At 37.3% G+C, this 20414-nt stretch overlaps 1 protein-coding gene across 4 annotated transcripts in view; it reads right to left on the bottom strand.

The window, feature by feature from the left end:
* Nucleotides 1–20414, bottom strand: part of PARD3B (par-3 family cell polarity regulator beta) — a 991411-nt gene that overhangs the window by 454818 nt on the left and 516179 nt on the right. For all 4 annotated transcript variants that reach the window (XM_040984532.1, XM_040984535.1, XM_040984534.1 and 1 more), the window contains exons 6-10: nucleotides 19238–19324; nucleotides 13506–13631; nucleotides 10724–11082; nucleotides 8334–8473; nucleotides 7100–7228 (exon numbers count right to left, since the gene is read on the bottom strand). In XM_040984532.1, coding sequence (XP_040840466.1) covers nucleotides 7100–7228; nucleotides 8334–8473; nucleotides 10724–11082; nucleotides 13506–13631; nucleotides 19238–19324 — 841 coding nt within the window. The remainder of the gene's footprint in view (nucleotides 1–7099; nucleotides 7229–8333; nucleotides 8474–10723; nucleotides 11083–13505; nucleotides 13632–19237; nucleotides 19325–20414) is intronic.

Here is a 20414-nt window from a genome sequence, read left to right as displayed (position 1 = left end):
CCTGAGCCCTCACTGCAGATAAAAATACAGATTCCCACTGTCAAGAAATCTGAGCTTATCTTTCCATACTATTATATTTGTGTTAAACTAATTATAAAGGCACATAATACATCCAATGTAAGTTCAATATAGACTAACAGTAATAACTTCTTTAGTTATACCCTCTTAGCACCCTATGTGGTAGATTTTAGTGTAGCTTTCAGTTAACAAATATTTACTGAGCTTATACTGTGTTTCAAGCACAGGAAATGAGAGGAGTAAATATTATTTGGCATTAACCATATGTCAGAAGCTGTGCTCAGTTAATTCTTATAACCCTTCCGGACAGGTTCTTACATCCTTATTTGACACATGAGGAGGCAGAGTAACTGAACGATTAAGTAAAAATGCAAAGCAGAGATTCACATATAGTTCATGAGATGTGTCCCAAAGTCGGTTATAACTTGTGATTTCTCTTTGTATCTTAAAGTCCAACAGAGAAATTTTAGCATTTTGAGTTAGGGGCATGGGGAAGGGTACCCTGTTACGAGTAGAAAAGTAAGTAGAACCTCCTAAAGCAGACCCAGCGGCTCCTTGATGCTTTGTCCAAGGAAGGGTGTTGTATTCATATGTTTAATGATGTCCCTAGATAGCCAGATTCAAAACTAAGGAATTATCAACAGTTTTCACTCCAAGACAGCAAAATCTATGAGATGTCAAAACCAACGTTATTTCATCTGCCTACCTATCTCCACTCCTGAAAAGTAGTAAACCCTAACTTGCACAGTTGACACTTTTCATCTGGATGGGCAACAGTGGTAACGAGTGGTGTTTGTTGAATATCATTCCATATGCCGTATTCGAAACATTTTATATAGGTATCATTTAATCTGAACAACCAGTCTCTTAAGTAGATGCTACTAGGATAGCTGTTTAGGGGTAAGAAATGAGGGTTCAGGAAGTTAACATGATGAAAGCCAATTAATCAACAGGTGGAGAACTACAATGCAACCCAAGTCTGATGCATTTCAGATTCTGAGCTGCCTATCAGCATCTCTGGTGAATTACAGTGAACTTACACCAGGCATCCTAACATCTCTCTCCCCACTCCAAATTTATTCTACACAGTACTATTTCTCCTGTGATTCCCTGGCATAGTAATGTGTCAAACTGGGCAGCTGGCTATGTCTTTGATATACTCTATACTTCCCATTCTCAGAGTAACTGAAGATGCTGTTTCCTTCAGGCCTCCAGCTTTGTCTTTTGAAATTCTATTCAAGCATGTGGGTTATTCTCAACTGTATTCATGCTCATGATAGTTTTCAAGGAACCCATTTTACTTGAAACCCTGTAGTTCTGAATTTGCATAATGTGATCTACTTATTACTTTTGTTTTTACAGCCAGAAGTTCCATGAGGACATACATGCACCTTTTTCATCAGCTCAGTTCATGCTGCACAGTTCATGCTAAACTGAGATTCAGCCATATTGGCCGAATGGAACTGCTGTAAGAAGTAAATGAAAATAATTTCAGGAAAAAAATGTAATGGAAACAACTTCTTGGTAAGGCCTTCATCTTAAGTCACCAATATTCTACTGCTTGGAGAATACATAATAATTTGGCATGTATATGATCATTTTAATTCTCAGCCATAACTCTCACACTTTAGGGAGAAAAATCACTCTGAAATTATCCTTTAATTTCTGCTACTTACCCACAAATAGCCACTGCAATATTCATTTTTCCCAAGCATCTTGGTTAATTAAGCATGGAATCATTTAAATCAAATAGCCAAGGGGAATAAAATAATATATCAGCTAAATGAGGTTCATCTAAGATTTCAAACCAAAATCCCTCCATGATTTATGATGTTAAATCATTTGACATCTGAAGGCACAAATCTGTCACTTAGTAATCAGACTAAGTAAACCATGAAGGAGATGGGACCACATCTCATTTGCCAAGGCAGTCACAGACACAGGTAAATAAGTTAGTGTTAGAATCCAGTAAGCTCGGCAACTGTTAAGAGAGCCTGCAGCATTTTTCCCCAGAAAAAGCAATATTCCTTAGTGAAGGTCAAATCAGCATGACAAACACCGAGTCCTTTCGGTTTTCAATCATATCAGGCAGGAGAAACTTACTTGCTTGAAATATAGTTAATCCCACTTGCAGAGGCCAGTAGTTAATAGCAGGCAACTTGGCAGGTAGAAATTATAAATACATTTCAAATTTTCTCAGCTTGCTTTACCCATCAGGGGTTGCTGTGATTTTCAGGATAATTTAAAGATAAGGCACTAAGTCAGGAAACCAAATGTTAAAGAGGTTAACAAAGAAATGGCAGAAATGGTTCTTTGTATCCAGTAAATGAAAGAAGACGCATGCATCCATATGTATGTATCTGCATATATGTACAATTTTTATTCCTATCTTTTCTCCAATCTTTCTTCTCTCTCTCTTACACACACATCCACACGTACACACACACACACACACACACACACACACACACACACACACACACACACCAGACACTTTCTCTAGCTTTAAAAAGAAATAAGGGTATAAAATGAGTACAAAACTTTGTCTTTCACAATCTTTCCTAAAAATTTTCGTAAGAAACAAAATAATTTTGGGTTACCAAATAGAAAGAATCTGTAGGTCTCATCTGTCATGGAGCTGACCCAGCTAACCACAGATTAAATAATTTAGTTCTGATTTCTAAGGTGAGTTCACACACAGCAGGATTACCTTCCGATTCTATCAACATGATTCTCAAAACAGCACCTTCTGTACAAAGTGCTCCTAATGTGAGCACCTCTTCAATAAATTCTCAACCAGTAAGGAGTCAGGGCATCAAATGGTCTTGCAGACTGAGAGTCTGGAAAGAATAATTTTTGAGCACATTTCTCATGGTAATGATTGTGGAAATAACTAAGTAGTTTAAATATTATTATATACATTCTCATCATTCAATTTTCAACTCAGTCTATTATGGAGAGCCAGAATGTTGGCTGCACTTGGCATGAAAACCATGATGCCCAGGAACTGCTCAGAAGGAAGAGCAGGGACCAGCAAATACGAATGATTAGCCTGGTCTTTCAGATGGCAGGCTCAGGAGGAAGGACCAGGAAATGGCTGCTCTGGCCTGGCTGATAGCAGATCACACCCAAGAGGTGATCCTGAGTTGGGATTTCCGGCGTAACTGCTGACCACATGCTCTCCTGACTCCAAGTGTTAAGACTTTACCAGAAACCAGTGATAACAAGGAAGTAAGGAAAATTTAACTGTCAGAAAATAGGCAACACAGAGCTGCTAAGAAGGTAGGGAGCACGGCTTAAAAAAGTGGGGGTGGGGGAGGAGAAACAGCATTTCTCAGAACAGAAAAAACAATAAACATGATTTGTTTTCTTCAAAGGAGATAGAACAGGACAAAAGCAGGAAGTGTTGTCCTTCCTTCATCCTGCCAGACTTTGAGAGGAAAGTCAAGAGTGTGCATCGATCATGTTGGAAGAAGAGACCAAAGAGATATCACCTTCAATTTTCTGAAAGCAAAACACACATTTGTATCATGTAACACACTGTTCGTGCTGTTCTTTCAAGTAGTCCAGCACTTGCCACATCAGGAAGGAATTCCCACTGAAACAATCGTGTGCTGGCCACACACGACCTCTCTTTAAACTTCCTGCCTGCCTTCTTGCTTCTTAACACTTAGCAAAGGCATTTGAGGTAAAGGAAAACACTACTTGGTTTTTCTTTAGAAAAAAATCACTATGAATTGTTGTGACTTAAGTTATGATAAGCCCCAAAGTCCCTTTCGTTGATTATAAAGAATATTCCCACATATTTGGATTTTTAAATATTTTTGAAAGTCTACATACTGATCAGAAAAATATAAAAGAATGAATACTAACCACATGCTCTCCAAACTCTGCATAGAAGTGAAAACAAAACAAATAATTTATTTCTATTTATAATCTCTAGAGTGGCAGAATTAATTTAATATACTCTCTGATGATATTAGTGTATGATGTTCATTTTTTGGTAAATTCTACTATGTGATCTATAGTGTTTTGGATTCCAAAATACATTTTTAGACAATACAAACAGAACAACATCATTGATCAGAAATGCTAGTTAGAACTAGGTGAGCTTGCATGAATCCAATTACTCCATCATGTCTAATGTGTAGTACTGTGTCAACAGTACCACAGAGGTAACTATATGCTGGAGTTGATTATGGCCAATGCACATTGAGAACTTACAGTTGGCCTGAAGCTGAGCCAAGAGTTTCACATGTCTCATTTCATTTAACTAACACTACAATCATATGATACAAATACGGAAACAGACTCAGAATGATTTTGTGATCTGTTTCAGAAACTGAGCTCTGGAGGCTGAACTCCACAAATGATTTTCAACATTAGGAAATAGGCCTTCAGATCTAGTTCTTTGTTAGACATTGCACTGTACCTGGATTTGTTGGTGGTGGTGATTTATCTGAAAAAAATCAGAACTGGACTTACTAATTTATACAGACGTAAATAGTACAAACATTTATTGTTTCATCCACAATTTCCAGACTTGAGCATTTTCGATTAAATGGGTTATGGATAGCATCCATTTACTTATAACGTGATGGGGAGTGGGCAGTTTCTAAGAGAAAAAGAAATAGCTATGCATTGATTAAGTCCACAGGTCGTATGGGAGAAGAAGTAGTAGATGGGGTACTTAGGGTTCATGAAGGTGTACATTTTTAGTTGGAGTTCTAACGTTAGATTCTTTTGTGCAGGACTACTTAGACTTATTTTCTTATGTCACACAGTTTTATTCTTCTTAGGTCATAATTTCACAGAATTCATAGTGAAAAACTTTGCTGTTGCATGCCTGAAATAAATGTAGTGCCAATGGAATTTTTTTTAGATTTATTCCACAAATCCAAAGAATTAGACAAGATATGAAAGTTTTCCACACATATGTGGTGTTTCCCTTGTTGGTGTTTGTTCTCACTGTCAAGCAGGAGCCAATATCTTTGGATTAACAAAGGATTGAAAGAACAATCCAATAGACCTTTTTGATGATAAAGCTTTTGTGTATAATTCAGTGTTTTAGAGGAAAACAATGTAGAACCCAAGTTCTTGCAGTTTTCTTCTGTAGAAATAGCAAGGCTTTTCAGCGAGGAGATGAAACATTCAGAATTCTGCTTCTCAAAAGGGTTGGATATGGAAGAGTCAAGTTGAAGTAAGGATGTGGAGAGCTTATCTTTATGAGATACACTACTGATTCTTCCTCCCTCCTTTCCTTTAACTACTGATTTTTGCAGAGCATATAAAAGAGTGGGGGGAGGGAGAAACTGATAAGGTACTTAGAAAGAGAAAGAAGGACAGCAAGTAAATTCATCACCAAAGGGATTATGAGGGACAAACAGTCTCTTGGGCAGACTAAGGCAATAAAGTAAACTCAGTAAAGTTGTGCAGTCTGCCCAAAGGACTGTTTGTCCCTCATAATCCCTTTGGTTAGTTTTACTCAACCTTTTCATTGAGAGCCATTTTCCTGGAGCATCTTTTACAGATGGTGAGGCAAGCTCAGTTCAAAAATTCTAAACAGCCCATTTGCTTCTTGGACAAGTACAATAGTTATAACGTTCTTATAAAACTGTATCCTTTGATCCTTTGATTTAACCATTTACTTTGGTATTAAACTCAAAGGGGTTAGAAAATGAGCCTTAATTGTTCTTCTTAGGTATTTAATATTTTTATGAGACAGAAGCAAAAAAAAAGAGAGAAAAATTAGATTTCATGAAACCAAAATTTCAATAAAGGGAGCAGTTCAACAGATTGAATCAAAATCTGTAAAATGACCGAAAATATCCCAAGTATGAATATATTTGAAAAAGTGTCCTTAACTAGACTAGAGAAGGAACTTATAAGAAAAACAAACAAGCAAAGCAATTCAACTAAAAAAAACGGCAATTGATTTAAAGACATTTCTCAAAGAAGTAATAAAACCAACAGGTACATGAAATAATGTTCAACACAAATAATCGACAGGCAATACAAATCAATACCAAAATGAGACATCATCTTATTCTAGTTAGAATGGCTCTTATCAGAAGGACAAAGAAAAGAGGACCCCAGAACTGTTGGTGTGTATGCAAAGCAGCAGAGCCATTGTGGAAAATCAGAATGGATGCTCTTCAAAAAACTAAAACTAGAGCCACCACTGGACCCGCAAGCATGTCTGAGGGAAAATAAAATAAGCCTGTTGAAAAGACATCTGCTCTTTCACACTTACTACAGAATCATTCATACTATCTGAGAAGGAGTCCATCCACAAATGAGTTTCCTATTTCTTTCTTAAAAGTGTGGGTTTAAAAAAAATAAACAATGCAAAAGAAAAATGAAGAAATGAAAATATCTCATAGTCTCAACTTTTCCAACAATAGTTCTATGTTTTGGAAATGTTTTATTTGCACTATATTATTTTGTTCCCTACATATTATATTATGAAAATTTTCTCTGTTCTTATCACGTAGATATCATTTTAAGCACTTATGTATGCTATTTAATTAAGCAATGCCAATAAAGGACCCAACTTACCAATACATCAGATCAGATTTTAGGAAGGAAAATATCAATGCAAATAGTATTTTGCTACATGTTTGACCATTAGTTTAGGGAACATTACTAGAAATGTGGTTACTAGGTTAAAGGAAGTATATTTTTAATAGGACTTGAAACATCTTCCCAAAGATATATTTCCCAGACTACAGTAATACTTTAAATGTCCTCGTTTCATATCACCGTGACAATCTGAAGTTCCATTACCATTTTGAATCCTTGCATAGAATTTCTTTTTGATTACCTACATTTATGGGAACTGTAAATTCCAACAAAGGTATTGAGCAATTTTGCCAACTCTGTTTTGTCAAGGACCTAGTATCTAGCATGCTTTATTGAATGTGTTGAATATTGTTGAATAGTTACTTATTTGTTAAAAGTTGTTTGAATTAAGCAGCTGTTCAATAGTAGCCAATGAGACCTGACTTCGTAGCTGTTATGAATTCACTGACTTGTTTAAATTCTGCATGGAAAATACAGTGAGCTGAGATCTGAATGTTACCAGTTCTCGGGGCAGAAAATTCCCCTCTTGGCGGGCAATGACCAGCGACGCCGTCTCTCCCTGCTTGGTGCTCCTCAGCATGGCCACGAGCTCTTCCTGAGTTCGCCCAGTGACATCTCTGCCATTTACCTAATGATATAATTGTTTGAATAGCCACTATTACAACACTGTCTTCTTATACCCCACCATAAGTTGCTATGATCATTGAAACTGTAAAAATATGAAAACTGAACAGATGAAACAAGTAAATGCAAAATAACTTTCAAATAATATATTGCCATTTTTATTTTGATACTGGACACACTTAGCCATTAATATCAGCAGTTTTTTTTTTTTCCTAAGTCATTACATTCTTTTGAGGTGAAGACCAAACTGGGAGAACTACAGAATGATTCTTCAAATGAGAAAGAAGCAAATTTCAAATGCTTATCTGGCATCATTTTCTGCCCAATATTACCAGCAAAAGTGGGCCATTATCTAATGGGAGAATCTTTTTGGAAATATAACAGTCCTATATTTTTACCCATATTTGAAACATTCTAGTCACCAGATTATCATGGACTGTGGGATCCTTAAAGTCATGACATGTCAAACCTTGGGCAATATCCTTTCATGATCTAGGAAGAACTACATGGAAAGTTGCAACATTGCTTTCATGCCACTTGGGTAAAACAAAACCGGGTAGTTTTAATGGAGATGACTTATTCCAAAGGTAAATTAACAATATGCAATTGTCACAAATATGATGCAGTCAAACAAAAATATCTGGAAAAAAATCCTCTTGTTTTGGGTATTCCATACACTTCTCCTTGCAAAAATCCCCTTAGGTGTTCCTACTGCAATCCTAGTACAGGTGATGTAGATCTGGATAAGAGATAGGTCAATTTGAGACAGTCTGGCATTGTATTGAGAGTTTAAGAAACTATTATAGCCTTGGGTGTGACTTGGAAAGTATTAGCCTTAACTGAACATACTATGACCTCTTGGATTAAATCTGAACTTCTCATGGATCGTAAGAGGTAGCAGTAAGAAAGAGAAGCTTTCATTAATACTTGGCCCCGATCACTGACCTTATTGCCTATGGAGTAATGACATAACTAAAGTTCTTATCTCATGTGTAAGTGATAATTTTCAATATATTGCATTCAAGGTGCAGATATTTAAAGAGTTGTTTGTATACTTATTTAACCATTAAAAATTAATTTTTTTTGAAGATATAGGCTTCAATTCTTACCTCCAAAATTCTATCCCCTGATTGTAGGCGGCCATCTTTTATTGCTGCTCCTTTTGGCAAAATATTTTTTACAAAAATGGGACCAGGGCCATGTATGGAAGAGTCTCTGGTAACCACAGTGAAACCAAGTCCTTCTGGGCCTAGCAAGTAACATCAGGGAAATACATAGTCACTTTAAGTAGGAGTAATATGACATGCAATCTTAAAGTAAAATAGAGCTGATTTACACCAATGCACAGGAAGTAACATTTAGGTTCTAGAAGAAACGCATATGACATCCACATACTCTGCAGAACTGACTTGTGACTAAAGTTCTATCAGTCTTTTAAGCAGCGGGGCAATTCAAAGCTTCTCTCTCTCCTGCACTGCTTTGCATCCTGCTGTCGTGTTGGCAAGCGTCTTGCTCTTCAGCTGTGTTGTCTTGCAAGCTCTTTTTTCCCTTCCCACTGTAGTTTTCACTGCCTAGAGATATGCTTGGATTTCTCAAAAGAATCTTTCAGTCTTATTGCTTTTTCAGTCTTCTATCTTAGATATTTCTTTAAAAGATTGAAAAGATAATTAAAAGCACAATAGTATTTCTTTTTTTTTTTAGTGCAGAGTGGGAGAGATCTACTCCACTTTCAGTTTTCACGCTTTGATTTTATTACTACCCTCCCACCTGTTTGTTCACACCTCTGTCCTTCTGAGCTTTCCCTAGATACTCCTCAAGGCTGTGACCTGGGATACTCTGTGCTTTAGACCATCGACCTTGGCCAGCTTCTGCCTTCAACTCTCTCACCACGGAGGAGACCTTAATCTCTTTGGCCCTAATCTGTCTATCTGATATCTGCAGGTGAATTTCAAACTTCACTGAATATACCCCACCTTCTTTCCAATTCAGGTCTTGGCCTGCATAAATAAATCTCATCTATTTAAAATTTTAATTCCTAGCAATTATATCTCTATCATGAAGTCTTCCTTAGCTGAAAAGCCCAGCAGAAATCTCATACCTCTCTCCTTTGCTTCCTACAATCATATATTTACCAAAGCAGCAATGCTGTGTTTCTACATTTACAAAACCAAAACATATTCTTTACTGATCCTGGCCACACTTTTAATACAACTTCCTGCTTTCAGAGTGAATTTTCCAAATATGGCAGTGATATATCATATGCTTTATTTTTGCATTCAAGATTTTCTGGCTTATTTAAAGAATATTGTTATTATTTTCCTTGATACATTTTCCAGGTGTTGGGATTTCCCGTTTCCCCTCCCCTTTCTCACTCTTAATTTTCCCTTCCTATCATTTTCCCATTTATGGCTGTATTTTAAAGGTAATTTTTTGATCTGGTTAATTTTTCTTTCCTTAAACCACCAAATTCTATGTCAATACACAGGCAAAATATGTATACTCTGGTCTCCCCCCAAAATATTCTAGTGATAGAATTAAACACACTTAATTGCAAGGAACACTGGAGCACTTCTGCCTCCTCATCAACATATTTACTTTCCAATACAAAATGCTTACACATTAATAGATTTTTGATGAAGGAACTGTGCTTTGAACAATCTCTCTATCCTTATGAACGTCACTTGTTTTAGAAGTCAATAAATATTTTAAAGCTACCTGTGACCATTAGATCATGTGTTAATTCAGATGAGACTCTTAGAAATTTTGGTTTCTTTTGTATTTTGAAAAACACAGAATTTCAGAAGACTGTAATAAGGGAGAGGAATATGAGGCAGTGGTGATAAAATAAAGCACAGAGCCACATGAATGCTTGCGGGTATACATAAAATTACATCAATATGCATGTCCACACCTGAGCTAGTCTTACAGATCTGCTCTGGAAATGGATGGAAAAGTTAAAAAGGACAAAAAAAGAGAACATTCACAACATTCTTGAGATATTAGGTGTGTTTTGCAGGACTATTAAATCAGTGAAATCAATAATTATTATATATTTGCCTTCTGGTTAGTGATTGTTTTACTGATATGAAACTATTTGGTAATGAGAAAAAAATACACTATCTGGACTTGGCTCAAAGGATGCATCAAAAAATCATAAGCTGTGATTGAAACAACTACGACTGAATTTCAGTGTCTATTTAGTATTATGTTGTAGCACGACACTGCTCTATCTCTATCAAGTTTGCAATGATTCTTTCCAGTCCACAACATGTCTTTGTTATTTTCTTGTTTCAAATAATCCATATTCTGCAGGAAAAAAAAAAGATAAGAAAGTGACTACTATTTCAAGAAATTTGAGTTACCGAAGTATACACTTAAATCCATTCTTTGATACAATTAAATGAAGGGAGAATTAACTAAATTAGCCTTAATGCATTTCTCTTAACCAATTTTACATGCTACAATAATAGAATGCTATTAAGCATAATTTAATAATTACCTTTCTTTAGGTCAATCTTAATTTTCTTTGCATTTTTTTTGCTTCCAAACCCCATGAGAGGCGTGAGTGAGGGAGAGGATGGCTTTCTTCCTAGTCTGGGCATTTGTGGGCTCTTGCTTTGCTGTGGGGAAGTTGTTGTATCTGCCTCAGTGCTGCTTGTTCCCGTGGGATTCGTCGTATTTACTCCCGATTTGTTGTGGACAGGAGGAGGTACCTTTGTTCTCAAAACACCATTGTTGCTACCAAAAATATTAAGTGTTCTGATGACTGATTTTTCGTACTGCTCACGGTTTTGAGGTGGAAGCACATGGAGGAGCACACTTGGGGCTCTCATTGCTTTCCGGAAGACATCTTGAGCTCTACAAGAGAATTAACAAATGCACAATGACACACATAACTGATGCACCATCTGTATTATTATTATTACTATTTGAAAGGCAGAGTTAGACAGAGAGGGGGATGGAAAAGGATGGAAGACTTTTTCACTCTCCAAATACCCACAACGGCTAGAGTTGGGTCAGGCCAAAATCAGGATTCACAGTCTCCTCTGGGGCTGTTCTATGTTGCCTTCTGAAGCACATTAGCAGGGAGCTGGGCTGGAAGTGGATCAGCCAATACTTGGTCCACGGTCTTCATGGGATGCCAGCGGCTTAGCGGCTTAATCCGCTACTCTCTATCTCTGGCTCCAAATCACTGCCTTTTAATTATTCCAACATGACAACAGCCAGAAGCAGTAGCATAGTACAGGGAACCTTATGAACATCACTGTCTGTATGGCTTTACTAACCGAATAGTAACTACTACTTCTGACTGGAATCCTGGGTGTCCCTGCACTGGGCATGCATTTGTGCCATGGTTTATTCCCTCACTTTCTACATACTTTACCGGATAACTGAAATTGGCTTCCATCTTATAAACAAGAAAGTTGAGGCTCAGAGAAACTAAATAGCTTGTCTAACACCCACCCACCCACAGCTTTTAAGTATTTTAAAATCTGAATAAGTGATTATTATTGTATATATAAAAACAAACTTTAGATGAAAAAAGGATTTACATCAAAGTATTAACTAGGTACGTTTTTTTTCTGAACCTTGTTGTAATACACCTGTCTTCTCTCACAAGGCTTGTGCTCAAGAAGTTCAGTTCTGGCACAAGGTTTCCTCAAAAGAATATTTTAACAGGTATTTGATCGCATGTAAATATTTCAAGTAGCTGTCAGTCCAACAGGTAGCCTTCTTCCTAAAAATTCCTACCACATCTCCCCAATAACCCCTTCCGCATGACTCTTGATGAGACATTTACCTGTGTTGAGGTAAGAATGCCAAAGAGATATAAGTGAAGATATTACAGAAAAGCTTTTTTTGAAAGAGTGGCTAGAACAACGCAGAGACAAAAACTTTGTTGCTCATCATTTCTCCTTTGTATTTCGTGACACTCGGGAGTTCAGGAGGGGAATCTTATGACCATCTTGTACCCATGATGCAGTCTGAAAATGGCAGCCATGTGGCAAGGCAGGAGAAGCAGAGAGAAGCGGTGGGGATTGCCTGGTTCACCCATGGCTGGCCTGCTGCCATTTGGACTGTGCACTACTCCCCTTGGCACTTACTTGTCTTTCGAAAAAATAAATACAACATTGTTGGTGGAAACTTTCTTTCAGGCCTCTGGTATCCATAGCCACACGACATAGCAACTAATCATAAACCCTAGGGCTATCAGAGCCCCCTGCCTTGAGAGCAGCATTTAATTCTGCACTCAGTTTAAGGAGCATGAAAGGACGCCCCAGATACCCAACCTCTCCACTCAGCTGCCTTGTGCTGCTTTTGCTTCATGAGGAGTCCGTTTCTACTCCAACCTAGCTCAACACTCAACTTTTTAAATCTCAGTTTCTACCACTGTCCAATGGAAATGAGGTTTCACTGGCCTATCACGTCCTTGTGAAGTTTATAATAGTTTATATACACATTATATAATTTGTAATAGTTTATAAACACAGTATATTAATAATTTTATGTATCATCCGTTACTTTAACAACAACAACAACAAAATATTCCTTCAAGCTTGCTTTCTTTCAGTGTTTATGCAGCCAGTGTCTGTTTCTGCCCCACCCAAAACCGGTCACCATCTTGCCAAATCACACCCATATCAACAGCTAACGCCCACAGATGAGGAATGACTATTATGCTTATTTCCTGCATTCAGAATCACCATGCAATGCCAATATGCTTGTAAAATATATATAATATGTTCATTTATTTATTAATGTATATTTTAGTGTTCGGCCACAGGAAGCCATTCTCATAATGTTTCCACATGCGGAAAGATAATTTCTTGAAGGCACATTTTCAAATTTTAATTTTTTCCATTTGTTGCTTTTATTCCTGGAGATCTCTCAGGCTTTTTTACTTGAAGCCAAGACTGCTGACATCAAGCAAGTTAATTAATAAGCTGAAATAACAGTCTGTGGAGCGAGCCGTTAAGTACCTGTCTAACTGACCCATGGCTCAAGAATAACAAACCCATCCATTGATGCCACAGCAAGGCAGCCAGCAGGCAAGCTTCATACATCTGTGGGTTGCACATTCTTGAAGATATCGGGGACATATGTGGGCCACTTTTGTGAATGTTAAAAACACAAGACACATTTGATAGCATATGTCCTAGGGTCATTCAAAGGCAGCTTACCAGAAAGTCTACCTGGGATTTTGAGCAGAGTTGAGTTCCACACTGATTATAACCATTCTGGAATCAACAGACTAAATGAAACAATGAAGAAATGCTTACTGAGCGAAAGTTTTGTCCATGAGATCCACATTGTTGATTTTGACTATGCACTCATTTTCATGAAACAGTTCTTCCCGCTTGGACCTGCTGTTGTCTTCAATGCCTCGAATGAAGAGCCCTAGAATCCTAAACACAAAATGCAGGTTGTAATGGAATTACTGAATAATAACACAGGATCATTTTCTTTTATTTCTTTACTCCCAACTATTCAGAAGGAAAATGGATCTGTATTTCCTTAAGAAATTACGTTTTCTGCTATGGAAATCATTGTTGAAACCCTTAGCACCGTCCCTCCGACATACAAAATCAAGAATCCAATGGAGAATAAAAGCCCTTTCAGTGTAAATATACACAGATCTTAAGCCAGAAAACAATCTTTGACCTCATTCTCACATCTGCAGTAATGCATGAGTTAATGCAATTGAGGACACCAAACACTGGGGGTGCTGGAGAAGGGCATCCAAGTTGATTCTGATGAGAGGGGCTGAGTTAGTGCCTCAATGGTGACCTAGTGCATAGTATTGAGAGAAGACTCGGGGTTCATGACAATTTATTGCTGTCTTGTTACCTGCTAGAATAATTTACAATTTAAGACTTAAATATTTAGGCCAAAATCACATTACTTGGTTCAGAAGGAAATTCAACCTCATTTGTTAACATCATTGAATCAACTCTGCACTGAGTACTTTCTATGTTCAGCAAAGAGAAATATGAGCAAAAGCCAGAGGACCAGGAGCAGCTAAATTAGTCAGGTTAGGGTTGGCGTATGGCACTTAAACAATTGGAGACATTCACAAACCTGGGTTCACAGGATTTGAGAGCTAACCCTGAATGAGAGGCCAGGGACATATCCAAGAGTGTCAGGCTCATTCTGATGGAGCTGGGGCTTAGTACCCACCACCTACAACTTTTACTTAGGGCAGTCCCATGATGAAGGAAGGGTGCTGTTGGCTAAGTCAAGTGTGAACCAGGAAGAGACAGAGGCAGAGAGGCACCACAGGGCTCAAAGTGCTTTGTGGCTGTGGTTCAGAATCACAAGAGGGAAGGGTCAGAAAAGAAGGGACTGTAAAGGAAAACCATACATTCACGTGTGCTTCAAAAAGGTCGTGGATCGCAGAGTTTAAAAATTAGGTTTATTTTAGTGCTTTAACATGTCTTGAAACCCATGCATATGAATAGTGTTTCCCCCCAAATTCATGCTATTAAATTACTATATATGAATTTCCAAGAATTGTTGTGCCCAAATCAGCTTGCTTTTAAATCCAGCTTCACTGAAATCTGATGAAATATGTCTGAATAGTGGGCCTTTTTTTGTTTGTACCCACACAACTCAATCACTTACAAAGGTTGAACAACTCAGATTTTAAATACTCCTAAATCTGTACCTTTCTGAGTACCAACATGATGTTTATGCAAATATCCTCCAAATCAGAGAAACTCATATATCTGAAACACTTTTGGTCTCAAGCATTTCAGATAAGGGATCCTCAGATTGTATAAATCAAAACCAAACCAAAAATGAGAAGAAATGAAACTTGTATCTCTTTTACCCACTCCCCACTTGAAATTTATTCCTCCTCCTCGTGCCAGGAGAGGCTCCTGTCTCTGATTCAGAGTGAGAAGGGCTGACATGTCTGTCTTCCAAGAGGCACATCCTTCCATCTCCTCTTCCCTCAATCTCTTATTTTCTACTATGTTCACCGTCTTTTGTAGAAAAGCCTTGTGTGCTATTGCAAAGTCCCCTTTCCCATTACATTTAAAATCTAAACAAAACATGAGCACACTTTATACATCAATGATAGTGTCACCCATGGAAAAGGGGCATCCTCTACAGAAAGGACAGAAGGAAGCAATCGTGTTGCCGCAGCCACAATGTAGAAGCTCTGTCTCCAGGCCTTCAGGGGGTATCATGAGCTTAGGTTATCTGAAGATGTCCATAGGCAAGGCACACCAAGAGATACTTAGCTTTCCACTTCAGAAATGGTAAATGAATAGAGCATGCTGCTGTAGGAGGGAAAGCAGTGAAGAGCCACACGACCTGCTGCACAGAAGGCTCGGAGTCATCAGCTCAAGTGCTCAGTATGGTCTTAGGTTTTATTTCCTACTTCTAGATTAGTAGGTTAATACAACACATTCTGTGTTACCTTTCCCTCCTAATATAACGTGGAATAACTGAGCTATTTGACATGTAAAAATGCAAATGATCAGAATTGTGTTCTATATTTTCTTAAACTAAACATCTCTCTGAGTTCACAGTTTGGATTTCTGTTCTGGTGGATTCACAATAACACGACCCATTAGGAAGCTCACATGTGGTTGTAAACTGGTTTATGTAAGTGATATTTTTTTAACAAGCATTCAAGTCTTCCTTTAATTTAATTCAGTACATCATCAGTCATGTAATGTTACTCCCTAGGATTTAATTTCACATTTTGGGAGATGAATTAATTCTTTCAGGCCACTGGGTTGCAATTTAGCTAGCATATTACAGCTGGAGTGTGCTTTGTGAACCTCACTGATCTAAATAACCTAACTTTGCATGAAAAATTTATTGACAGAATAAGCCTGACTGTAAAACCCATGTGTCAGAAGTAATTTTGGTAAAATGTAAAACTGACTGATTTTTTCTAGTTTGCTCCCTGGCAACAAAACGCTGCTGCCCTCTCTCCTCCATGGAAAGGATGGATCACCTCCAATTTGCTTTCATCGAGACGTCTATGAGAAAGCTCAGATAACAAGATTTCACTATGCCTTTTGCCCACAACCAGTGGTCTATGGTAGATATCTGAGTTGGCACCAAGACTTGAGGGATCTGAAGATTAATCCCCGCCAGGAGTCACACGTCAAAACAACCCAGTTAATTTGCATTAATGAGTAGTGATAAAGGGTGAAAAGTGACAGTTGTTACTTGCTCTTCCTATAATTTTTCAGGTCCCAATACCTGATTCTCGCCTCCCTTTCTTCTACAACATGGTATAGAAAACCAAACACTACCAGCTTTGCACAATTATGCAGCCCCTTCCCTTACATTCTGAGTCTCTTTTCTCACATTATTTCCCTGTCTTTCTCAGGTTTATATGTCTGTACTGTAAAAGGGAGGTCTGAATGCTATCTTTTTAAACAACAACCAAAAAAAAAAAAAACCTCTCTTTAGTTCTAAATACTGATATTATCTTTTGAAAAATGAATGAAAATAAGTTGCTTTTTTACTAGTAAGAATTTTCTTTCAGTGTGTGTGTGTGTGTTGTTTTTGTTCTATTTTCCTGGGAATATGAGCAACAGACAGCGACCCTGTGCTATGGTGGCTAATGAATTTGTAGAGATGTTATCTGGTACAGCAGCCATGAGGTTTCACTCAGGATGTTCTATCTTAGCTCAGGGTTCATACTCAAACAACAGGTGTGGCAGTATTTGTCTAAAAGAATAAGTAAAAGAATATGTTAGAGGCAAAGCGAATTCCAGTAGTCTCAACAAATAATTAAATGTACATTCTAATTTTTAAAGATGACAGAAACCAACAAATGGAGGGAAATGAAGAGCTAAGCATACCGCTCTGACCTTAACTAAACCCCTGTGCTCACACAGTGAAACCATATGGCATGAGGAAGTCAGACACTTGTCGCACAAGCCTTAAACACAGTTGCATCTAGACACATGGGTTGAGTTAAGTGTGCTGTTTCAGCCTGTACTCATTACTTCTGAACTTTTATTGGCTCATGTCTCCACTTCTACATTATTTTTAATGTTTTTTAATTAAATTTCCTTTCTATAATATTAGTGGCTAGCAAAAAAAAAAAGAATTATTTCACCAAGTTATTGAACAGCTGACTATGAATTACAATAAAACGTCATTTCTAAATCAGGCTTTTTCCATCAAAGCCAAAATAATCATAACACACATAATTTATACATGCATATATTGTGTTTTACAGGGAACTTTCACATTTTTAGAGTCATTTAATCCCATTAACCTTATTATGAAATAAGTATTCATAAGAGTCAAATTTAGGAGACTTATTCAAGGTTATAAAAAGGAACACAGACTTTTTCTGACTCCAGATCCATCCAATATTTTCTCTACTATTCTGCCGGGCTTTTGCTAGGAATCAGAACCAAAAAGAAAAAAGGAAATCAATACATTCTAGTGTGTTTCTTTCATTTGAAGTGAGAGAAGGTGATTTCTCATCTACAGGGTCCGCTCGTTTTCCCAACTATTGAAACTGAAGTATAGTGACTGTCACATCGTGTATTTCCTCATTTTGGGGAAATTGGGAAGAGCTTGTGCTCTATTTCCAGCTTCATTAAACTAAAGGACCCAGCAATTGAAGGGCTCTGGTATTTCACAAAGCTCTATCAGTACATTTCTGCCAAAAGACATTAGAATTTCTCATGACAACTGAGTAAATACTCTGCTGTCTGTCAAAAACAACCCGGATTTGTTCTGAGCTATAACCCGTAACATTAATAAACATGCTTGTTACACACACGGGAAACTAGGTAACAGGAGCCACAAGCTTTTCAGCTCATTTCATTTCAGGGCACATTCATTCCAACAGGAGCTTGGCATCAGATGTTCTTTGGGAAAAAAATGTTTTTTAAAGGTGATGACTTTGCAATTATAGGAGGCAGATGGCTGGCTACCTGCTGACTGTGATGCCAACCAAAATATCATGACCAAATCTGTGCTCCGTACTGTATGGCAGACAGGACTGAATCCATTTTCAGAGCAAACAAATACACATAGCATTTGTGAAATTTTAGTTCTAGAAATAGCAATACAGCGATTCCAAGTCCAGTGACTTGAGTTTTGGGTGACCATGGGAAAACTGATGGAATTTTCAGTTCTTTGATAAGTTATCCTAAAATAAAGAATTTCTGCCTTTTCAATGATGCTTTCAAAAAAATAAATATGACAACTAATTAAAATCCTGTCATATGAGTGAAACACTGGTTTTCTTTTTGACTTTCTGACAATTCTTGGGCCAGAGCAGGCATCCTGAAAGGTGGCATAATATCTAAAAATTGGGTATATATGATTGTTAGAACAGTCTCTGTGTTAATTCTGAGGCACACACCTCATTTCCACCCAGGAAAGATTTATATCCTGTGAGCTGTCAATTTCAGGAAATACTGACACAATCTAATTACCACTTACCAGTGTGGCTTTAGCAACGTAATGCCTTTAAAATTCCAGAAGGATGTGGCAAATTATCTTTGAGTAAATTTTATTCCAGAAAAAAAAATGAATATTATAAAGACATTTCACCTCTAGCAATAAAATAATTTACACATAAAGATTCTGTTAGGAATACTAGACTGTTGAATATTTTTTATTGAGTCTCTATCTACCCAAGAAAGATTAGCAAATATTGACCAAGAATTATTATATTCATTTACTGAAGTTTATTTCAGAGTATTAAACAATTTGGTTGCAGCATTCATTGCACAATATGTTAAAATCTTCACCAAGGATTCTTTCAAGGACTCTTTAACAAAGTGCTTTACCATGAGTTGTAAATGGAGAAACAGCTAGGTTTTCTTTTGCATTTGCATCCTCAAAGTAAATGATTTCATTTTGTTTTCAGCATGTAAGTGGCCACGAAAAGTAAAATTTGAGGTGTCCATCTGAATAATGGATACGTGTACTTAATTCTCTTCTGAAAAACGTTTGGGGAAGTGAACTCCTCGGAGTTTCATTAAAATGAGGTTCTGAAAGAAGAAAGACACCTTACCTGCCACTCAGAGATGAAAAGAATGGCACTACATGGATTCCCAAGGGACCGCCTTCTCCAGAAATCTCCACTGTTCTGGTCATATCACTGGGGCAGGAAAAAAATAAAGCAAAAACATGGATGCGACCCTGGTGAAGCCCAGATGAGACACAGCAACGCACTCCACCCCCGACCCCACCCCGGATCTTATCAACTTCTATAACTTCAGCAGCAGGCACCAAGTCCGAGGAGAATGCTTGGCTCATGTTCAAAAGACCCCCAAAAATAAAATGTTCACAAGACTTATTTTTACCCCTAGAAGAGGAAGAAATGGAAATGACTACCCAGGAAAATAACTTCCTACTTAACTTAATCTGCATAAATCAACATATTTTAAGAGATACACAAAATTGCGATTTCTCCTCAATGACACACACTTGAAAATTACTTTGCAGTTTGTAAAATAGATGGAAGTAAACACATCTATTCTTGAGCACAAAGAAACCATCTTTTTTCCTAGGACAGAGAGAAATCAAAATAAAATTCTTCTCTATTTTTAAAAGCCCAGAATTACATTTTAACGGTTGATAATACATTTGAGTATGTTCAAAGCAATAAACTGTAAATTTCCTTCAGCCGCATTCCATGGACCAATTCCAAATTTTCACCTTCTCTTTTTTTTTTAAGGGTAGAAAAAGAGGTTACAAAACCTGGAGAAAATGTATTTTCGAAAGAAATAGAAAGCCTGACCTGTCTAACCCAACCCAGATGAAGGGAAGGATGAGCTAGCAACATTAATGGATTGTGTGTATGATTGAAATATAGAAGAAACTGAGAGTTTTTGAGCAATAAAGAGTGGAACTAACAAGTTTTGTATAGATGAAAAAATAATAACTGTGAACAATTATTGGCGTTTTAATCCCAGAGAGAGAAAATAAAATTGCTAGAGGAAAATGATAAAGCAGAAGCAAGAATCCCCTTTATGGAAATTTTTATGAGGGTCTCTATTGTTTGCTATTTACATAAAAATGACCTAAAACTAGATGTCAAATTAAGAGCTACAGCTGCTACAAATGCTTTTCTGATCCAAATTGAAAACGGTGAAAATGTAGCTTCTCGCTGGAGAGCTGAGAACAGCATTAGGAAAGCAAAGTGCCTGATGAATTCACTCTGCATGAAGTATTCTTAAAATGATCAA

The sequence above is a fragment of the Ochotona curzoniae genome, unplaced genomic scaffold (genome assembly GCF_017591425.1).
Source record: "Ochotona curzoniae isolate NIBS_2020 unplaced genomic scaffold, NIBS_Ocur_1.0 contig_4148, whole genome shotgun sequence".
In the NCBI taxonomy this organism is placed as follows: domain Eukaryota; kingdom Metazoa; phylum Chordata; class Mammalia; order Lagomorpha; family Ochotonidae; genus Ochotona; species Ochotona curzoniae.
Note: the sequence above shows the minus strand (reverse complement) of the source record. Positions and strands in the feature narration are given on the sequence as shown.